Source organism: Lepisosteus oculatus, chromosome 19 (genome assembly GCF_040954835.1).
Source record: "Lepisosteus oculatus isolate fLepOcu1 chromosome 19, fLepOcu1.hap2, whole genome shotgun sequence".
NCBI lineage: Eukaryota > Metazoa > Chordata > Actinopteri > Semionotiformes > Lepisosteidae > Lepisosteus > Lepisosteus oculatus.
In genome coordinates this window covers 561,190-580,493 of record NC_090714.1, presented here as the reverse complement: position 1 = coordinate 580,493, position 19,304 = coordinate 561,190, and the positions used below count along the sequence as shown (strand labels likewise).

The window sequence follows — 19,304 nt, the reverse complement described above, 5'->3', positions numbered from 1 at the left end:
AGCACGCCTGATAACTGCGCAGGAGTTGGGTGGTCAACAACTCGACATCCCTCTGGAGAGAAGTTAGTTCACAGGACTGAGAAGTGTCACCTTCTGCTGTAGGTTGAATCACATTAAACGTTCATTCAGACGCAGAGAAAACTCACATTTAGACAAAGACAACATGACCATTAACGTGTTTTGAAGCTGAAACCCACTGGGAATCGTTTACTCACACTGTCCGTGCAACCAAGTTAATGACTGGTTTTCCAAACACAATCGGTTGTGATTGAATAAACCCAGTCAATAACCGACACCGAAGCATTAAAGGGATGTTCTTTCCATCAATATTTTATATCGTGAAGCCCTTGTGGTTTGTGACGTTACATGCTCATATTCTGCATTTCGTGTTTACATTTTCTAAACGCAGAAAGCAATAGTGTCTCGCATATTTAAACCTAGCAGAGGTCATAGCTATAGTTTTTGTGGGGATGTTATTTTGCTCGGTAATCTGACATTGCGAATGATTTCTGACACGAAAATAAACTAGACTGGGTGTATATGGATTCCTTTCACGTGACAAGATAATCTCAAACTGGTACGCGGCTGCAGCTGTCCAATCCTGTCAGGCAGCAAAATTAGTGGTCTCCGTCTTGCGAAATAACAGTCTAGAAAATGAAACATTAATGCAAATGTGACCATATGCATCTGCAACATGTTACCGATTTCCCACACCTCGATGCTTCAGGATTTCTTATTCTTATTTTTAGGGAGCGCAACTCTCATTTGCGTCATGGCTAAGGTAGCATTTTCCCTAAAAGTGCTGAAAGGTCCTGGAAGAGGGTGTCGCTCCATCTTGGCCCTTGTGGGGACACGCCATCAGCGCCGCGGGCACCTCTCGTCTGTCCCCAGAAACTTCGAAGACTATGAAAGCTTGAGGAAGATCCACAATCCTCAAGTCCCCGAGCATTTCAACTTCGCGAAGGATGTTATTGACAAATGGGCAGAGAAGGAAAAGGTTTATTGAGACAACAATGTTCCTGTGAACATGATTACATTTTTATATAACGTATGATTTGAGTCTTTGTTAAACGAGGCCATGGTGTGGCCGATCTTAAGTTTTCAAGTATTGATTGCCTTTTCTGCAAGAGTAATTCAGTAATTTTTGGTAATAAAACATTCAGTCACTTCACGGGATGTTACAAGCAGACCCCAGTGTCCATCTGGGAGGCGTGAGTGAAAAGCACACTCTATAGAGCCTCAAAGGGCTAACGAGAGAAGGTCGGGCTCTGGGATTCAGAAATGAAATTATTTTCGTAACAGATTGACACTTTACATACAGTTCTCAAATATATTCATGCAGTATCAGATTAAAAAATAGGCAATTTTTTAAAATGTCGAATATTACCATTTTTTTGATGTACTGTAAATAGTGGTGTGATGTTTCTAGACGCTGATCACATTTTTTGTCATTTTTATTGTGCACGCTGACATTTTCCATTGTTTCACTAGACTATAGTGCAGTATTAAAATTAACTGCACTATAAAACTGTTGCCCTATAAAATTGTTAATTGCATTTGAGTGGTATAGTATAGCAAACAGCAAAAAATATTTAGATCAAGGTAAAACGCAGTTTACAAATCTATGTCAAGTTGCTCTGTGTTTACGCATCGAATGCTGCCATGTGATTTGACCATCAGAGCGACTTATTTACGAAGCAGCTGAAACTGATTGTCATCAGTGCACTTCTTGCATTTTTGAATTAACATATAGCAAGGTAAAATTATACTTTGAGTTTTCTTTGCTGTTTTTAGTTTGCAGTATCTGCAAAATGCAATCATTTACAGTATCTGTTGTAATACACACAATTATTTTCCAGCTGAGTTTATAATCTGTCCCACATTCAGGATATGTATAAACTTTACTTCTAAATGGAAAGATTTCCATTTAAGCTAAACAAAATTAAACTGAATTTACATTAAAAGACGGGGAGACATTTTGGTGATTTGTATAGCAAGAGTTTTGGTGGAAGTTAGCTTCTAAACATACAGCATGTATGATTCCAGTAGTAATCTTGTTTTACAAGCCAACTGCTGGCAGGGTCTTTAACAGTCTGCTCCTGTTCCAGCTCGGAGGCAGAGCAGAGAGCCCGGCCTTCTGGTGGGTGAATGACGGCGGAGATCAGATAAGATGGACCTTTGAAGAGCTGGCCCTCCATTCCAGAAGAACAGCCAATGTTCTGTCAGGCCCTTGCGATCTTCAAAGAGGAGACCGAGTGCTTTTGATTTTGCCCAGACTCCCAGAATGGTGGCTTGTGAATGTGGCGTGTATGAGAACAGGTCGGTAGCTATAGTGGAGGTGGGAACTGACTCATGACAGACATTTTGAACCTGCATGCATGTGTAAGAAATTCACTCAAACGTAAAGCTTAACTGCATTCCCCCTTAAAAAGAGAACACTCCAAAATGGTCACTATTTATTCTCTCCTTGGAGAGTTTTATACATTTGTATTCCTCTGATCTATGAGCCCTCACTAAATATAATTATGTGATCTTTGTAGCATTAACCATGAATGTTTAACAAGCACATTGACACTTCTCGCTTGTGAGCTAAATTCCTTCTCGCATAGGTACAGTCCTGATACCTGGAACCTCCCAGCTGACAGCTCGAGATATTCTTCAGAGACTCCGTGTGTCCCAAGCCAAGTGCATCATTACGGATGAGTCCCTGGCTCCAGTGATCGACGCCATTTCCCCCGAATGTTCCTGGCTGAAAGCTAAGCTTCTTGTGTCGAACAAGAAGCAAGATGGGTGGATGAATCTCACGGAGCTCTCTAAGTAAAACATCTTAAATCTTTTCTGTTTCATATTAGAACTAAAAACAAACACAGTAGCCATGGTATATCCTGTCCCGTTGTTCTAACTGATGGTCATGTTAATGCATCCGAGAGAATATGTTTATATTGGTTTTTGCCGTTGCTGCTGCTGTTCAGCACATGGACATGAGTAATCCTGCCTATGTACTGTGCCCTGAAGGACTGTTTCAAGCGAACACACCTGCATGCAGACAAGAAGTGATGATCCCATGACCATATTCTTCACAAGCGGCACCACGGGCTCTCCGAAAATGACACAACACACCCACTGCAGCTATGGAATTGGACTTGCAGTCAACGGCAGGTATGATGCAACACGGAAAGACCACTTAAATGTTTTGAAGGAATTGGAAAAAAAACTGTTTACTGCTCTGCAGATGAATACCAATGTACTCTAATGAAACTGGAACCAAAAACATAATTTAACAGAATGAGTCACAGTTGGGATCATGTGTCTTGCTTTAAAACTGTTCCAAAAATCATTGTGGAATGTAAAAACATTCCACAGAACAAAATCATATTTGCTATAAATAAATGAATTCCAGAAAACAGAAGGATGTTTTTCACAACTCTTAAGTACTCTTCTAAATAAAACCCACTAACCGTCATCTTGCTGCTGGGGGGAGGTTTTGGCTCGACCTGACCGAGGAGGATGTGCTGTGGAACACTTCAGACACGGGCTGGGCGAAGTCTGCGTGGAGCAGCGTCTTCGCCCCCTGGACGCAGGGCGCCTGCGTGTTTGTGCACCGCATGGCTCAGTTTCATCCCAGAACTGTACTGGAGGTGAGTCTCGCTGGGGGGGTATTCCAAACTGCCCGCGCTCTTCACTTCCTGTTTCAGTGAAACAGGTTACTTTGAGTCACAACAGCCCCAGAGATAGCGGAAAGAAAGTAGTACTACTGTCATTATAACTTAGTTTGCGTAAAACTAACAGTTGTAATATTATCATCTTTGTGACTTTGTTAACTGCATTTCCAGACCTTGTCGAAGTATCCTATATCAGCGTTCTGCAGTGCTCCTACTGCATATAGAATGCTGATGCAAGAAGACATTTCAAGGTAAAGTAACGTCTGTTTATGTGATTTTTTGGGGGTGATAAACATTTTTCTTTAAAATCTGAATCCACACATACATTGTAAGAAAAAGTGTCCTGCAAAGACAGCTTTTAGTTTATCGCAAGATTCCACTATTGTGGTCTTATATGCTGTGCGGTTTTTGAAAATCAGAAATACACTATCTTAATAGTGAAGCATCTGATGAGCTTCAAATACCACCTTTATACCCAAGAGTGAAATTCAGTTTCATCCAGTCCATATATTTTTTTGTGTATCAATAATATTACTAGTGTTTAGTTGTGTTGTCCCATGCTTCTCTATCACAGACAATGCTTTTTTAGCTTGTAATGCTGCACAACACAGTGTGGTGGAAAAGTCCAACCCTTAAGATTTCGACATATTTAGACATCTGATCTTCACATACTGTAGTTCTCGCAAAGTCCTAATAGTAGATAGAAATATCCTTATTGGACAAATGACACGCAGAAATTCATCATTTTAAAAACTCAGCCAAGTAACTAGAGGCACCCCCTTTATCAGCAGTCACTTGAGTTACACATTTCCTGTAAGTTTGCCAGTCTCTCACATCGCCTGGGAGGAATTCTAGCCCACTCTTCCTTACAGAACTGTTTCAGCTGGGTGATGTTTGAGAACTTTCTTGCATGCACAGCTCTCTTTAGGTCCCAGTGCAGCCTCTCTATGGTATTTAGGTCTGGACTTTGACTTGGCCATTCCAAAATCCTCAATTTAATCCTTTTGAGACATTACAGTACGTCCTACATTTGCTTGTGTGTTTTGGATCCCTGTCCTGTTGCATGACTACTTTTGGTTCTGCTCTAGCTGTCAGGCAGATGGTCTCAGATTTCCATCTAGAATACTCTGAATGACAGCGAGACATCCAGGTCCTGAACACAGGAGGCTCAAACTCTCACCCCGTCCTTAATGGTTGTGGTATGAGGCTCTTCTGGTCAGAGACAGTGTTTGGTTTTCGCCTGACATGACATTGTGCATGATGACCAAATAACTTTTGACTAATCTGTCCAGAGCACATTCTTCCAGACATCTTGTTTTTATTCAAGCACTGTTTTGCACACTTGGGACATGCTGCACTGCTCTTCTTGGAGAGCAGGGGTTTCCCTCTCAGTCGATCTTTCCCTGATGGTGGACTCGTGAACTCTGACATTTACCATATCGAGGGAGGCCTGAAGACCCCTGCATATAACCCTGGGGTTCTCTGAGACTTCTAGCAGTATCATACAGTCAGATCTTGGAGAGAATTTAGTACGACAGCCACTGCTGGTTAGACTGGCAAAGGTCTTTGGTCTTACCATTTTTCCACTTGTAGATTCCTTCTCACTGTGGAATGATGGACTTCTTATTGTTTAGAAATGACTTTTCTCGGCTGCGTTACAACCAGCCTAAGTGTTTCAGACCAAACGGACAAAGTTTCTGAATCGGCTACACGTGCTGGTGCTCCTGATTCTACACACCCTGTTAATTGAGGTGGTAAAACTAAAGGGTGCACAAAGAGTGGATGCTGCTTGATATGTTTTAAATAAAATAAAATTCTGTGTGCTGTCTAATGAGATTAGTTTTAATTACGATTAGGACTTGGTGAGATGAAGATGAAGATGAAGATTATGTTGAACTACAATATCTTAAGGGGGTTTACTTCATTTTGCACCACGGTTGACCATTTAAGAGACTGCATCTTTCTCTTTAGGAGATCACTCTGTAAAGCCAACTGTTCCAGTTTAAATATTTTAAAATGCCACATGCCATGTATTTGCAGACCAGACACTTAGGCAACGGAGGAAGCCAGCCTGGATTATTGAGGTCAAACAGATCTCTATTGTATCCCACTGCGCAGGTATCGCTTTCCGTACCTGAAGCACTGCGTGTGTGCCGGAGAACCTGTCAATCCGGACTTGCTGGAGAAGTGGAAGGACCACACTGGACTTGACATCTATGAAGGATATGGACAAACAGAAACGGTGTGTTGCTCTGGACAGTTATAGTACATGACTTAGCTATACAATCATATTCACAAATGGCTAAAATGATGTGTTTTAGGTGTTGATTGCTGGGACTTTTAAAGGGATGAAAATCAAACCAGGGTCTTTAGGGAAACCATCACCAGCCTACAACGTTCAGGTAAATGTTCCTGTAAGTCTGTCTTGTACAATTCTGTTGTGGAAACTTATAATGATGCACCAATAAACAACATTATAACCAACTACTTTATATGGTAAAATATGTGCATCCCTACTCCTCATTTCAAAGACAGAAGAGGTTTTGAATACCTTGCCACATTATTCTAGCCACTGTATTTTACATTTGGATGTGCAGACGGTGAGCTCAAGTATAGAAAAGTGATGTATTTTCTGTGGTAGCAATCTAACACATATTTACTTGGGTTTGTGTTTTTAGGTTGTAGACGAGATGGGTAATATTGTTCCACGAGGTACAGAAGGAAACATTGCAATCAAAGTGAAACCCCAGAAGCCATTCTGCCTTTTTTCAGGATACACTGTAAAGTGTTTTATTTTATTAATTTCAATATATCTTTGCACACTGCAGTAAATTAATTTTGTGATTTGAAACTACATGAACAGGATGATGCAGTGAGCACAGCGCTGTGCTACAGAGGAGATTTCTATCTGACTGGAGACCGAGGCCTCATGGATGAGGATGGCTACCTCTGGTTTTTTGGGAGAGCAGATGATGTCATTTTGTCTGCAGGGTAATCAGATCACTTCAATACACACGTCCCGTGACCCCACAACATAGTTGTAATATTACACAGCCAAAGCAGCAGAGCTCTGTGAAAAAATTTCCATTTCAGTGGAATATAATCAGACTTGCATTATTTTGCAGACTTGCATAAGGCGTGAGGAGACGGCCTGGACATGTGAACCTGCAGACTTGCCAGTCAGTTCGGCTTCAGAATCGTATTGTTGTGTTTTTCAGATACAGAATTGGTCCTTTCGAAGTAGAAAACGCTCTGGCTGAGCACGAAGCCGTGGCAGAATCGGCTGTGGTAAGCAGCCCTGATCCAGTGAGAGGAGAGGTATGGTGTAACTTGGGATTTTCTTGATGAATGAAAAACCATAAGAGAAAATCTAGTAAATGAAACCGAGACTTGTGCAGGTGGCCGAAACCGTTTTATTGCAACCCTTTCTGGAAAAGGTCATTCCCTCTTACAGTACGTGCGTAGGACAGTGTATAGCGAACACTGAACTGAAAGAATGAGCAGGGTGAGAAGTGTACAGAGCAGTCCATAATGTGAGTATACTTTTTGTAGGTTGTAAAGGCCTTTGTTGTTCTGACTCCTGAATACGCAGCGCATGATAAACAACAACTGGCTGCAGAATTGCAGAAACACGTAAAGCAAGTTACAGCTCCGTATAAATATCCACGCAAGGTAAGTTCATAGGTTTTCTAATTTTTAAGGTTTTCAGTTATTGTGGTCATCGTAAAAGTTTCAAGTTTAGCCAAAGTTTTTGGCTTGTGATGTAAACTATATCAAGTCATAACTGATCTGTAGCTTCACATACCAGGAGCTGCGTTTCTGAAGCAAATTATTTTGGCGTACACTAACTTCTGCTTTCTTTTCTAAGATTGAATTTGTGGAGCAGCTGCCGAAGACGGTCAGCGGTAAAATTCGAAGGCTTGAGCTGCGGAACAAGGAATGGGGACACAGTTAAACCGAGTGTACATCTGCCAGTACTGTCATCTGAAAAGATCAAATGCACATTAAATGTCATATACTGTACATACATGAAGACAGAAAGAAGATGTTGCAGAAATGCCTATTTTCCTAATGCCATCATATGCAGAAATACAACGTAATTAGGAATTGTGAAAATACATAGATTTTAAAAATGAGCGAGAGTAAATTGAACTTTTGCTCAATCATCAGTCTGTTGAATTTATATATTTACTCCGTTCTACAGATTTTAGTATCTATATTTGTATTCTAATCCTACTCTAAAAGCTTTTTAAATACGGTAAGTGTCTGTACTTAAGGAGACTATTTAAAGTAAGCTCCTACAACTGATTTTGTAAAATTATGCTTTGAAATATTTACTCTAGCTGAGTGATATATAATTAAATTTTCTGAGTCTTAATGCTTGGACTGAGAAGGATCTAATAAAAGACACTTCCCCTCGGCAAAATCAAACTCCATTTACAGTATGGTTATTTAAGTAACTGATTTAGCACTATAAATTAAAGTGTAACCCAACTGTGATTAAATGTGACGTTTTTAAATTAAACGTAATAACTGTAAACAGGGGGGAAAAAAACATTCTAAACCCCAGTTATGGAACAAAATATAAACAATGTTATTCACCATCAATGACTACATATAGGATGAGATCCACAACTGATGTATTCTACCCAACTGAGTGATGAGAGATTCATTATATACCATCAAGAACTGTCATCAAATTAGTCTGAAGGTTGAATAGCTGGAGAGCTGTATTCAGGTATCTACAGGCCTCTGTCAATATGGTCAATGTTAGAGTAGGAAAAGAATGGCTTTTGAGAAGAATACCCCTTCTCTCCAAAAAGAACATTACTGCAAGGCTCAGGTTTGCAAAACAGCACCTGAATTAACAAAACTTCTGGAACAATGACCTCTGGGCCGATGACACATTTGAGCTGTTTGGCTGTAATGCAAAATTACGTTTGGCGAAAAAGAAACACTGCATATTACCACAAGAACCTCATACTAACTATCAAGCATAGTAAGAATCCTTACACTTATATAGCGCTTTTCTAGACCCTCCACTCAAAGCGCTTTACAGCTAATGGAGACTCCCCCCATCACCAGTGTGCAGCCCCACCTGGATGACTAAAATAACACCAGCATACATTTCCTTATATTAATTTTAATTAAAAAATTGTATGTGTAGACAATAAGAGATGAGGTCAACAGTATTCCCATAGTGCACTTGCAACTACGTACAGGACGCATAAATAGTCACTTTCAATCATTTGTGCAGAATGCTTTCAGAAGTACACCATGATGCAGTAATAAATAAAAAAGCAATATAAAAATCAGTATGTTTGACAAACTGGTTAAAAGCATGTAATATGTAATAGCACCACCAAATAAAAATATAGAAGTACCCTGTTAATACATCTTAAACAATTGTAGGTTTAGTGTCAAACTTGTATTCAAGTACAAGCAAAAACCTACATATATCTTTAAGAGATAACAATGGTAATGACAAATTTACCTTTCCAGCCTATTAATAAAATCAAGATGGGAATTACACAGCTGCTATTGACTAAGTCCTTAAAGAGGGTCTCAGACTTCTGTGTTGAGCAGAATCTGAACCCCCACCAGCAAAACTCTGCTCGGACGAAGTGGAGCGGTCTCTACAGTCCCAGCTCCGAGACCAGGCGGCTGCAGCGGGTTTCCCTTTGCCCAGTGCCGCCTCCCACTTGAAAAAACCACAATTCCCGTTGCGTCCCGAGACTGTTGGTCCAGCCGGGCAGCGGTAGAAGGCTCTGCCGTGATTTGGCCCGCCGTTGGAGACTCTGAGCCGCTTGCTTCTGCGGCCACAGCCGCACAGCGGAGGCGTGACTTTCCCGCTACTGCTCCCGCTGACGAGTGAGGCCAGGACAGGAGGGGGAGCAGAGCCAGCATCAGACCTGTTCGAGGACAAGCTGGAATTACTGGGGCAAACTGGATTTTTGTAGACTGTAAGAGAACTGTCAGATTTGTTCACACCGAGTCTTGAATAGGTTAGTGTACTATTAGAACACCTGCTGCCTTTCTGGGGTTTTGTAAAGAATGACATGCTTGAAAGAGATGTTTGCTTAGCACCTTTTGCAGGTCTAATGGCAGGGCTGGAAAAATTTGGAACCCTACATGTAGTCCTATTTGAAGGGCAAACTGATACATTTGCAGTAGACCGTACTGCAGGGTTGGGACGTTGAAACAAAACCTCATTTGACGTCTTTGAATTTGTCAAGACGCCATCCTCCTGCTGCTGGAATTTTTGTGAAAAAGTCCAGTTAGGACTCCTCACAGAGTCAGTTTTTTCAGGGTCTTCCAGAACAACAGAATCGTAAGACCGGCCCTCGTCCACTGCAGGTATGACCATGTTGCCTTCCCATTCTCCAAGCACAGTCTCACTGTCAGTAGCAATGTATGAGTCTAGATCAGATACATCTGTAACACAGTCTACCATAGTTGAGACTAACACCTGGTTAGTACTGAGCACTGTTGGACTATTAATAGTCATTAATGTTCCAGAAGAGATGCTTTTTGGTACTGGGGGGTTTTCTTGAGCTACGCAAGGCATTAGCCCATGAAACAGAGTCTTCGGGTACACCAAGCTCTGACAGAGATGGTTTTCGTTATTTGAACGCAGTCCGAGAACCTCCTTGTTCTTTGAAGACTGTTTTCTTTGAACGTGGTCCAGTTTCACCTGCTCCAGGACGCTCTTAGTTTGTCTGTCTTCTGTATTATTTTCACCTCTGGCAACACAATTTCCATGATGGTTGTCTCTAGCAGCCTCACTGTTGGCACGTCTGTTGCCTGGATCAGGTTTTACCTGGGAAACCCACACATTGGAATTTATCATGTGTCTTTGGAAGTGCCTGCTGTAACAGTACAATTTAGTTTTTTAAAATGTCTTCTTCACTTATGCGGCATCAGAGACTTTTTACCGATGGAAATTAAGCTCACAAAAGGAACAGGAAAACCATTCTACAGCCTCTTTAAACTAAACAAAACCTACTCACCCTTTCCAGACACTTTGTGATTTTCATCACACACCCATCTGTGATCATTCTCCATGCAAGATGTGCTGTATTCCGGGCATCATCCAAACCTGAAGATATGCTTAAATAATCATGGCAGTTCTGCTGGGCTATGGACAGAGTAGCTATTCGAAAGTGTCAAAATTAAACTTGCAGAAGCCCAAAAGATAACTGAAAGTACATGATGTTCATTGGCATGTTTAACATATTGAATAAAACCACATTATATGTGTAGAGAAAATATGTGCTGTACCTGAATGCTCTCTTCCTGAAAATTTAATCCCAAGGTCCTGTAAGGCCCCAGTCAGTCCTTTTGGTTTTCGATTATAAAAACTCTAAACGGAACATAAAAAGGGAGGAAAACAATTATTTTCCTGTCTGTATAATCATAGACAAATCCACAACCATTATATTGTTCCCGAATTGATGTAAATCGAAAAGTGGCAGTGTTCCTACAAGCACATAAACTATTAAGTTTGTTTTGGAAGAAATTAAACGTATCTATTGTAAAGGCATAAACCTTACAAATCTGATCTGTAGAGAAGCAGTACCTTGTACATCGCCCTGAGATCAATCCAGCTGTTTAAGGCGTCAGGTCTGTGGAGCTGTTTCCTTTTGCACTCATACTGCAGACAAACACCCAGGTCCCAGTCTACGCATAGACAGATATAGGAACAATATGGTGTTGTAACAACAAGGCCTGTGACTTTCAGGTTTTAAGAAAAAGAAGTAGCTATTAATTATAAGACTGAATATTTCCACTGTTTCACTGCACTGCAAAGTATAATAATACCTAAACACTGTATACTTGCAGTTCTATTACACCTATAACATTCTCATTTGCCTCAATTACAAGCACTACACATGTCTTAAAATATTTCAAATTTGAAAGATTCATATATACGCCAAATTCAGCAGCTCAAGTTAGCTATGCATTGCTGATGGTGAAATCAGGATAAAAAAAACAGCTGGCTGTTACTGAACTGTCTTTACATGGCCTGAAGTGACACTATCAACACAAAAGTACAGTACTAGGGGTCCATTCAGACTCAGACTGGTTCTGCTTTTTAGCATTATGAGACAGTGAGAAGTATTTTACATTCATCCCCATTATTTGTATATACTGTATCTTTTGATATATCTGATATATTTTAATATACTATGAGTTTTTAAGGAAACAGAAATCAGGCTACACATTACTCATCAGTAACAGAATACACTATATCCCACCTGACCAGGTAACAAAAGTGCATGGGTTAGCAACAGAGTCGCTCGGTCTGACCAAGTCGTTCACAAACACAATGTTCTCCTCCTGCTGCAGTGTCTGAAGCCATTTGTTAAACTGAGACAAGCAGATCTTCAGAGGAACTCCAGCCTCCACCTGGCTCTGATGAAAAGAGCACATGACATCACAAACTCTGGACAAAGAATGGAAGCACAACTGCTTGTGAAGAATGACTTGAAACAACAGTATTGTAAGCAAAAGAGTTCAGCTTACCTGCCTGATACCGGTTAACTCAGTGCAAAACTCAGACAGCGTAGGGTGTTCCTGTGGTTGCACGTAAGTATGAAACTCGGAATCGATCCTTCCATTGGATGTGTTCAGTAGTACAGCAGGGAATTCAACTGATCGTACACAAACACATTTTATTAAATCAAGATTTACAATATTGTTTTTTTATCCTATAATGTTTAAAAACAATTATAATTTTTAACGTCAACAATACATCATCCATTTCAAATGAATAGCTAGTTTTAGTAAAGCTCACGTTGCCTTACAGGGTGTTGTAACTGATCTTATTAAAAAAAAAAACTTACTTATTTCCGGGCTGCAGTGATTTTTGTCTCTCCAACAAGTGGATTCAAAGTCAATGACTACCAGGTATGAAAAAAACTGCTCTACAAAGAGAAAATAGGGTTGATGAATGTTTCCTACAAAATATTATCTTAAATATAAATAACATTATCCACAGAAATATTTCATGCATAAGAATTTCTTACTTTTTAGATATGATCCAAATACAATACATAACAACCAGCTGTTTTTTTTTATCTTTTGACTTTCTAATACAAACCATCTTTGTAAAGCTTCTTTTCAAAAGGCGTTCTTGGCTATAAAATGCAGTCAATTTTCATCACAGAAGAAAATAAGTCAGAAAAACATGCTATTATTTTTTTTACAATGCTACCTCCCTCTATGACATGAACAACTCAGCATATTCCCGAAAATAATTCATATTGGTGATGCCATGTGCATCATTCCTTTACAAGCCAATATACCATCATCCTTAAACACTCATAACGGGTGTAAGTGTTGTCAGTGATGGGTGTACTTTGACTGTGAGGTGATAAACAATGTTATTAACACATGATAATGTAATGTAGCAGGTGTAGTATTTGTGTCGGATTTAGAGAACAGATTTACTGTATCATACGTAACTTAAAAGGTAATGCAATACAAATGTGTAAAACAGGCAGCAAAGATGTAATTTAATTCAGACTGATATTACATGAATTGCTGCTGCTACTGAAAACTTTGAAAATATTGAAAAGGGGTTTAAACTGTAACTCAACCCCGGTTTATGGGGTCTAAAACTGTGTCCAGAAGTATTTTAAAGACAGGCTAGGCAGCTTCGACTTGAGCCACTCAGCACCTGGGCTCCGTGCAGAGAGGGATTCACCATGCGGCTGCTACAAAGGTGGAGGAACACAGAAAACAAATACAAAGAAGAGAGGTTTTTACTACGGTATGTTATTTAGAGCTTTTTAGGTAGTGATGCCACTGAAAAAAAGAATTAAATAACTAATGTATTGAATCATTAAAGAAACGTGTGATTACAGCGATCACGTACTTGCGCCTGGTCTTCTTTGGGCGCCATTGCTGGATGGTTGACTGCGTTTTCTTATTAGCCCAAGTTTTCTGCAACGAAAAAATAAACATAAACAACAAAAATAAACTTACATTAAAGTTTAAAATAAAAGAAAAGCGTTACAGTCTTCACTGGGTTAGTTTTCTTCTGGTACATCCTTTATCTTACTCAACACTAAACACAAACTTTGGCCATAAAGAGCTTTAGGGGTGCAGTCATAACAATGAACATTATTACGGGTCATGTGTGCAGAGCAAACCAGTGACTACGGAAATCGGGGACTTCGTACTTGGCCAGCAGCTTTGTTGCCATGGCACCCTCCTGTCCGTCTTACGGACCCTGCAGACCTGTGAAGACACGACCGTCAGAGAACGCAGACTGAAATGCGCATTGCTCCTTTGACAGGGAGCCTTTTTTAGAAACAATCTAATGGAATTGCACACTGAAACCATGTACCCGGTTGGTTTAAAACAAGTCTACCAGGCTTGTAAAGTGAAACACCACGTCACCTACATTGTCAAAGTTTAATGACTATCCTACTAATGATGGCGAAAGACTTGATCAATTTCCCTTCGGGATCAACAAAGTCTTATCTATCTAGATGAAGGGGGACGTTGTTTTATGTTTGCCATCTACTTAAAATATTTTGTCCAGTGAATTAAATACCTCGTACGGCTGTTGTGCTGGATATACAACGCCTGCAATGCCAGTACGCATTACCCTCAATGACGATATTCAGTATTCCTGTCCTCGCAACTGGCACAACGTTCTCGCGTAGGGAAGCAACTTACAATGTGGCCTATAAATGCGACACACGGATTTATTTTCCGTTCAATCAGACTCAACTCAACTCATCGTCCAGCTAAAAGTTTAAGTGCATGGGACCCCATGGTATATTATTAAAGACAGCAAAAGAATATTCTCACTCATAAAGAAAGAACTGGGATAAAGACAAACGTCATGCAAGCGTAAGCTCCAGTCTGACGTTCACCTAAAACGAAACCTCTCAAACACGTGGTTAAAAACGCCTAACCTTTCGCAACTTTTGAAAAGTGATTCTTACAGGGTTCCTCATATGCTTCCCCGCTCGCAGCGACGCACAGATTTGAATCTCACCCTGCGCTACGTCACTTCCCTTTCGGCGACCCGTGGCGGCGCCTGCGCACAGCCTGCCTGCGCTCGCGGAGGCGGCTGGCGCCCCCGCCCGGCCGGAGGTGCGAGGCGCACGCGGAGCGGCTCGTGCGGGGCTGCTGATACGAGTCAGCGGCTCGTGTGGCGAGGCGAATTGCCCCGGCCAGGGGCAGAAAGACGGCATGTGGCATGTCGAAAGTACGAGAACAGTAAGAGTAATGACGAGGTGGCGAGGACAGCCTGTCCGCCTGTCACTCCTGCCCGGAGGTCTCGGCCACAGTTGACTGTTACTGCGTGTGCCTGCCGTGAAGACACTCGCACCTTTGGTTTATCTGCCTGGACAGTGTGACTTTATTTTATTTCACCTTTTTTAAATATGACCAGCTGCCTGCTTCTGAAAGTTTCTGAAGGAACCGGTTTTAAACCTCTGCTTATCAAGCTGCTTCACTGTACATGATTCAGCCGTGCTTCTGTAATACCTGCTGTACTGGATGCGGGTTCGGTGTTAAAAACGGCGCCTTGTTTCTTCCTCCGTCTCTTTCACCTGCCAGCCCGCCTCCCGAACCCAGCCGAGAGGGAGACCGACCCGGGGCTGCGCAACCAGGGAACCACTGACACGGGAAACGGGCGACCTCCCCAGACTGTACGCCCGTTTCACTGTGGGACAGCTGCACTGGTCAGCGGCCCCCCTAAACCCGCCCTGACCGCTTCCTGCCCTGTCCTGCCCTGTCCTGCCCTGCCCTCCCAGCCCAGGGCTGCCCGGGGCGACTGCGCTTCAGCAGAAAGCGGCGCAGGCGGGCAGAGCGCGCGGCCTCCCCCCACTAGTAGGGCAGCCCGGGGTAGCCGCGGTACAGCGCAGGCGCGGTGGCCAAGTGGTAAGGCGTCGGTCTCGTAAACCGAAGATCGCGGGTTCGAACCCCGTCCGTGCCTGTTCGGGGAAAGACTTGTTTTTGCCTTTTTTCATTCAAAAGAAAAAAAAATACAATAGTATTTTGTAGCAGTATTCAAAGATTAAAAAAACAACAATAATTTAGTTTCCTTCTGTAGCTACACGTTGTATAAAGTGAAAACTATGTGGTTATAGGTGAGAAGTTAAAATCGTGTCCGCTTTAAATATTTTCAGTGGCTTCAATACTTTTTAAGTGACGTGAATGCACACCTAATTAAAATAAAATTAATAACTTAATATCCAAATATCTTTTGCCATTTAAAACTTTTATGTATATATATCAGCATATAGAAAGCATAATGAACAGCTTATTTATTGAGTCATTGAGATCCTGAAAACGATCTTAGGACACCAAATGGTATTGAAAGTTAAACATCTGATCTTCCAAAGCCGTCTTTTGTAATTGTTACCTTTATCCTTTACGTAAATTCGAATAAATTTACAAGTGATTTTGTACAGAATTCAGACATACGAATCGTTTTTTTTTTCATCAGTTTCCCTACGGGATTAATAAAGTATTATCTATCTCTTTTTCCTATCTGACTTTAGTGTTAAGGCACAATATAGAGCAACTGAAATGTATATCAGATACAAGGAGTATATGTACGTACAAATTTCATATTTTAATCAAACTATAAATTAATCAATATTCCCTCTCCATACCAGATTACTCTTTTCGTGAGAAATGTATTTTTTTCTTGTATTTGTAAAATCGAATACAAATCTTAAAGTTATGGAGCTATTTATTCTTCTTTGCAGGCGGAGTATTGAAGTAAACCACGGATTGAATTTCTAGCCAGACGTCTTGAAAGTGGATTAAGTTGAGATGTCCACAGCGCCCTCTTGCGGAAAACTGGGGACATGCCGGGGGGGGGGGTTATGACGTCCGCTGGATTTCTAGGAATGCCCCTTCCCAGTTTCTATATTTGGAGGTGTTTTCTAGGAAAATAAAGCTTGTCAAAACCGTGCAACTCCATATACAGAGACACATGCAACACAACTTTTTTTCCTCTTTTTTTTTCCCTCTCAGCGAAACAGAGACCTGCCGCCGCTGCCCGCAGCCTGAAGGCTGATTTCCAGTCGGCAGCCGCCGCTGGCGGTGCGGGACTGAGCCGCAGCAGCCGGACTGCAGCGCTGAGCCCGATCCGCGGCAGAAGCGTGGGGGTCCGTGGATGTCTGTGCGGCGATTCCGAGCTGTGAGCGCGTTGTTTTCTGCTGGATTCCCCCGAGCTGGCCTCTTGCCCCGTGGCGTGACCGTGAAGCGCTGTCTGAAGAGCTGGCTGAGCGATCTTCACATGCAGTGAGTCAGGAGTGCCGGGCAAGACAGCCGCTGGGATCGCGTCTATAGCTTTAAGGAAACCGGGACAAAAGCGGCGTGTGCGCCTTATAAGCAGCAGAATGTCTTGAAATAACGAGGGTAAGTTCAAACTGATTCAATACGTGACGTTTTTACCCATTAGAAGGCCGTGAAATGTCTGACACGCACGTCTCCCGATTCACATGGTGGCATGCAGGTGTGGAGAGAAAACTGACAGGGGCTCTAGGATTGCACAGAAATAATGTCAAATATATATTTTTTCACATACAATTGTAGACCGTGAAGTGTTCATACGCGCGGCGTTATCTCGTCGCGCCAGACGGAGTTTGCCAGACGTGCCGCCCCTCTCCTGACAGTAGACGTGTTTCTGCGGGGCGGCAGACACAGACGTACCTGAGTGTCCGGGAGCGCCGGGCGGGCAGGGCGAGAGGCTCGACACACGCCCGGACCCGGGGACGTGTACAGCTGACACCTCTCTCTCTCTCTATATATAAGCGTATACATGTAGCCAGACGTTTAGTTGTTTAATAAATACTCTATCTGGATCATCAGGATAGCTGTCGATTACAATTTAGTCATTCCTTTCCCCCACTTCAGTAGCACAAGCATACATGCGTTAAAATGCACTTTATTCTTTCAGTGCAAACTGCAACATGGAGCCGGGACTGGGTTTGTCCGTGTTCATACCAGACTGCAAATATTTTCACGAAGGTTGCTTGAGAGTTGGGTCGCAGCACACGTGGGATCTAAATATGTAAGGTCACGAAGTCATCTGTTACCGATAACTAGCTGACTTTAAGGACTTTAAAACTGGGGCTTTAGAGTTCATGAAAGCCAACGTGATCGCAGTTTTCCTAAAGTCACATACGCGAATCATTTCAACAGTCATGTAGGAGATAGGACCGTGTCAGCCGGTCCGGTGAGAGGGAAAGGGCACTTGTAAAGCCCTGCTCATCGCCAGTCAAGCCCGTTTATTAAACCCAGTGGTGCCGGGATTGATCCGGGCCCTCTTTGTTCCGTCATTGTGATTTCAGATGCGGGATTTTGGGGGCGAGATGAGTTTTATCCCAGTCCAACTGGCCCGCAAAGTCCCGCTTCTGTGCTTCACAGTTTCAACACGAATACGTTCCCAGGGCCATCACCCCGCTGGAGAGGACAAGGCGAAAGCCTTCTTCAGCGCGAATCTTTTGAGCGACCTCTCGCCAAAGCCAAACAGATGTGCAGTGCTTGGTGCTGTTGTGTTAAACTTCAACACCGAAGAGTACATTTTAGTCAAAGAGGAGTCGTGTTATTTTATTTATACAGTGACCAAATCAGCGAAGACGAACGCCCGGTTTCCAGTCCTCATTTTATTTTATTCAATATCGGAAATGAATGACATTCTCAAACAAAAGTTCTCATTTCACATTTTATTTTATTCAAAACTGGAAGAACTGTATTATAAACGACACACAAAAAAGCACCTAACACGAACTGTTTACTCATTTCTCGTCGTATGAAGTGATTATTCAAGTCTGCTCTAGATCATTGCAAATTAATTCTTTCCATGGACCGAGAATATTTTTTCCAATTATCCAGAAAAAGGAAAAGCACAGGGGACTCCGTGTTTTCCTTGTGACGTTGGTGGAAATACTTTTAGACCTCGTAAGGTATTTTTCATGTTTTTAATTTTTGTTATAAGAAAAGCCTTTTTACAAGCGTAGTGAAGGTCACGCCCAGTCTAAGACGTTTTAGAGCAATATATTAACAATTTGTCCTTTTTTAATAAGCAAAACAGTGATGAATGTGTTTATTTACCGCAGGGAAAATGAGGGGCTTTTGGGGGCAGTTGTGTTTCAGTTTCACTATCATAATGCCCCTAAAAATCCTTATTGCTCTTGCAGTTATCAGCAATGCAGAAGTGAGTCGGAGGACCCCCGGAGTTTTTTTAAGATACAGCTAAAACTACATATACTACATATTCGTCATGTCGATGATTGCTATGGTAGTTTAATCTGCGCAGGTTTAACGTTTTAATGCTTTAATGTAACTTTTGTTTTGTTATTGATAGTTTCCTAAATAAATTATTTAGCCAACAAGGGTAGTTTCCTACAGTTATATGCCTTTATATGTGTGATAGCATGCTGATGCTATTTGGTTTCTGATCGGCAAGTAGAAAGCAGAAACTGTTCTAAAGGACAGGTTTCACCAGGGGACATTTCAGGGGAATCGGAAAACGGCAATCACTAAAACAAAAAGTACACATCTTTTTATGTATGGTGTTTGACAATGATTTTCGAGTACTGAAGTATTTGGGACATTTCTTCAGTGTGTTCTTATTAACCGGTGTGTAAAAAAAAAAGGTTA

At 41.7% G+C, this 19,304-nt stretch overlaps 3 protein-coding genes and 1 non-coding gene across 14 annotated transcripts in view; 3 read left to right on the top strand and 1 right to left on the bottom strand.

The window, feature by feature from the left end:
• The first annotated feature begins 6 nt into the window (after positions 1-6).
• Positions 7-8,093, top strand: acsm3 (acyl-CoA synthetase medium chain family member 3). Of its 2 annotated transcripts, XM_006636974.3 has the most exons (14): positions 7-98; positions 750-997; positions 2,109-2,319; positions 2,610-2,817; positions 3,016-3,159; positions 3,482-3,638; positions 3,834-3,913; positions 5,781-5,904; positions 5,984-6,064; positions 6,341-6,442; positions 6,526-6,653; positions 6,881-6,980; positions 7,215-7,334; positions 7,531-8,093. In XM_006636974.3, the coding sequence occupies exons 2-14, from the start codon at positions 773-775 to the stop codon at positions 7,615-7,617; spliced, it is 1,767 nt and encodes a 588-aa protein (XP_006637037.2). In that variant the 5' UTR covers positions 7-98; positions 750-772; the 3' UTR covers positions 7,618-8,093. The 2 variants fall into 2 exon arrangements, with proteins under 2 accessions (XP_006637037.2, XP_015215308.2); XM_015359822.2 differs by lacking the exons at positions 5,984-6,064; positions 6,341-6,442.
• A 696-nt stretch (positions 8,094-8,789) lies between these two features.
• On the bottom strand, positions 8,790-15,499 carry eri2 (ERI1 exoribonuclease family member 2). Of its 10 annotated transcripts, none has more exons than XM_069180664.1 (11): positions 14,594-14,677; positions 13,850-13,907; positions 13,543-13,610; positions 12,509-12,589; positions 12,189-12,316; positions 11,921-12,077; positions 11,242-11,342; positions 10,944-11,025; positions 10,673-10,761; positions 10,357-10,482; positions 9,482-9,574 (listed from the first exon to the last, which is right to left on the bottom strand). In XM_069180664.1, exons 2-11 carry the CDS (start codon positions 13,870-13,872, stop codon positions 9,569-9,571), a joined length of 861 nt encoding a protein of 286 aa, XP_069036765.1. In that variant the 5' UTR covers positions 13,873-13,907; positions 14,594-14,677; the 3' UTR covers positions 9,482-9,568. The 10 variants fall into 10 exon arrangements, with proteins under 10 accessions (XP_069036760.1, XP_069036758.1, XP_069036757.1 ...); XM_069180663.1 differs by having other exon boundaries at positions 9,487-9,574; positions 9,871-10,482; XM_069180659.1 differs by lacking the exon at positions 14,594-14,677 and adding an exon at positions 15,171-15,499 and having other exon boundaries at positions 8,790-10,482.
• A 50-nt stretch (positions 15,500-15,549) lies between these two features.
• trnat-cgu (transfer RNA threonine (anticodon CGU)) lies at positions 15,550-15,621 on the top strand. Its single transcript has one exon. It is a non-coding gene; the product is annotated as a tRNA-Thr (tRNA).
• Positions 15,622-16,634: 1,013 nt separating this feature from the next.
• Positions 16,635-19,304, top strand: part of LOC102699240 (bifunctional apoptosis regulator) — a 51,388-nt gene continuing 48,718 nt past the window's right edge. The window contains exon 1 of the mRNA XM_015359824.2: positions 16,635-17,057. The gene's annotated coding sequence lies outside the window, so the exon portion shown is untranslated. The remainder of the gene's footprint in view (positions 17,058-19,304) is intronic.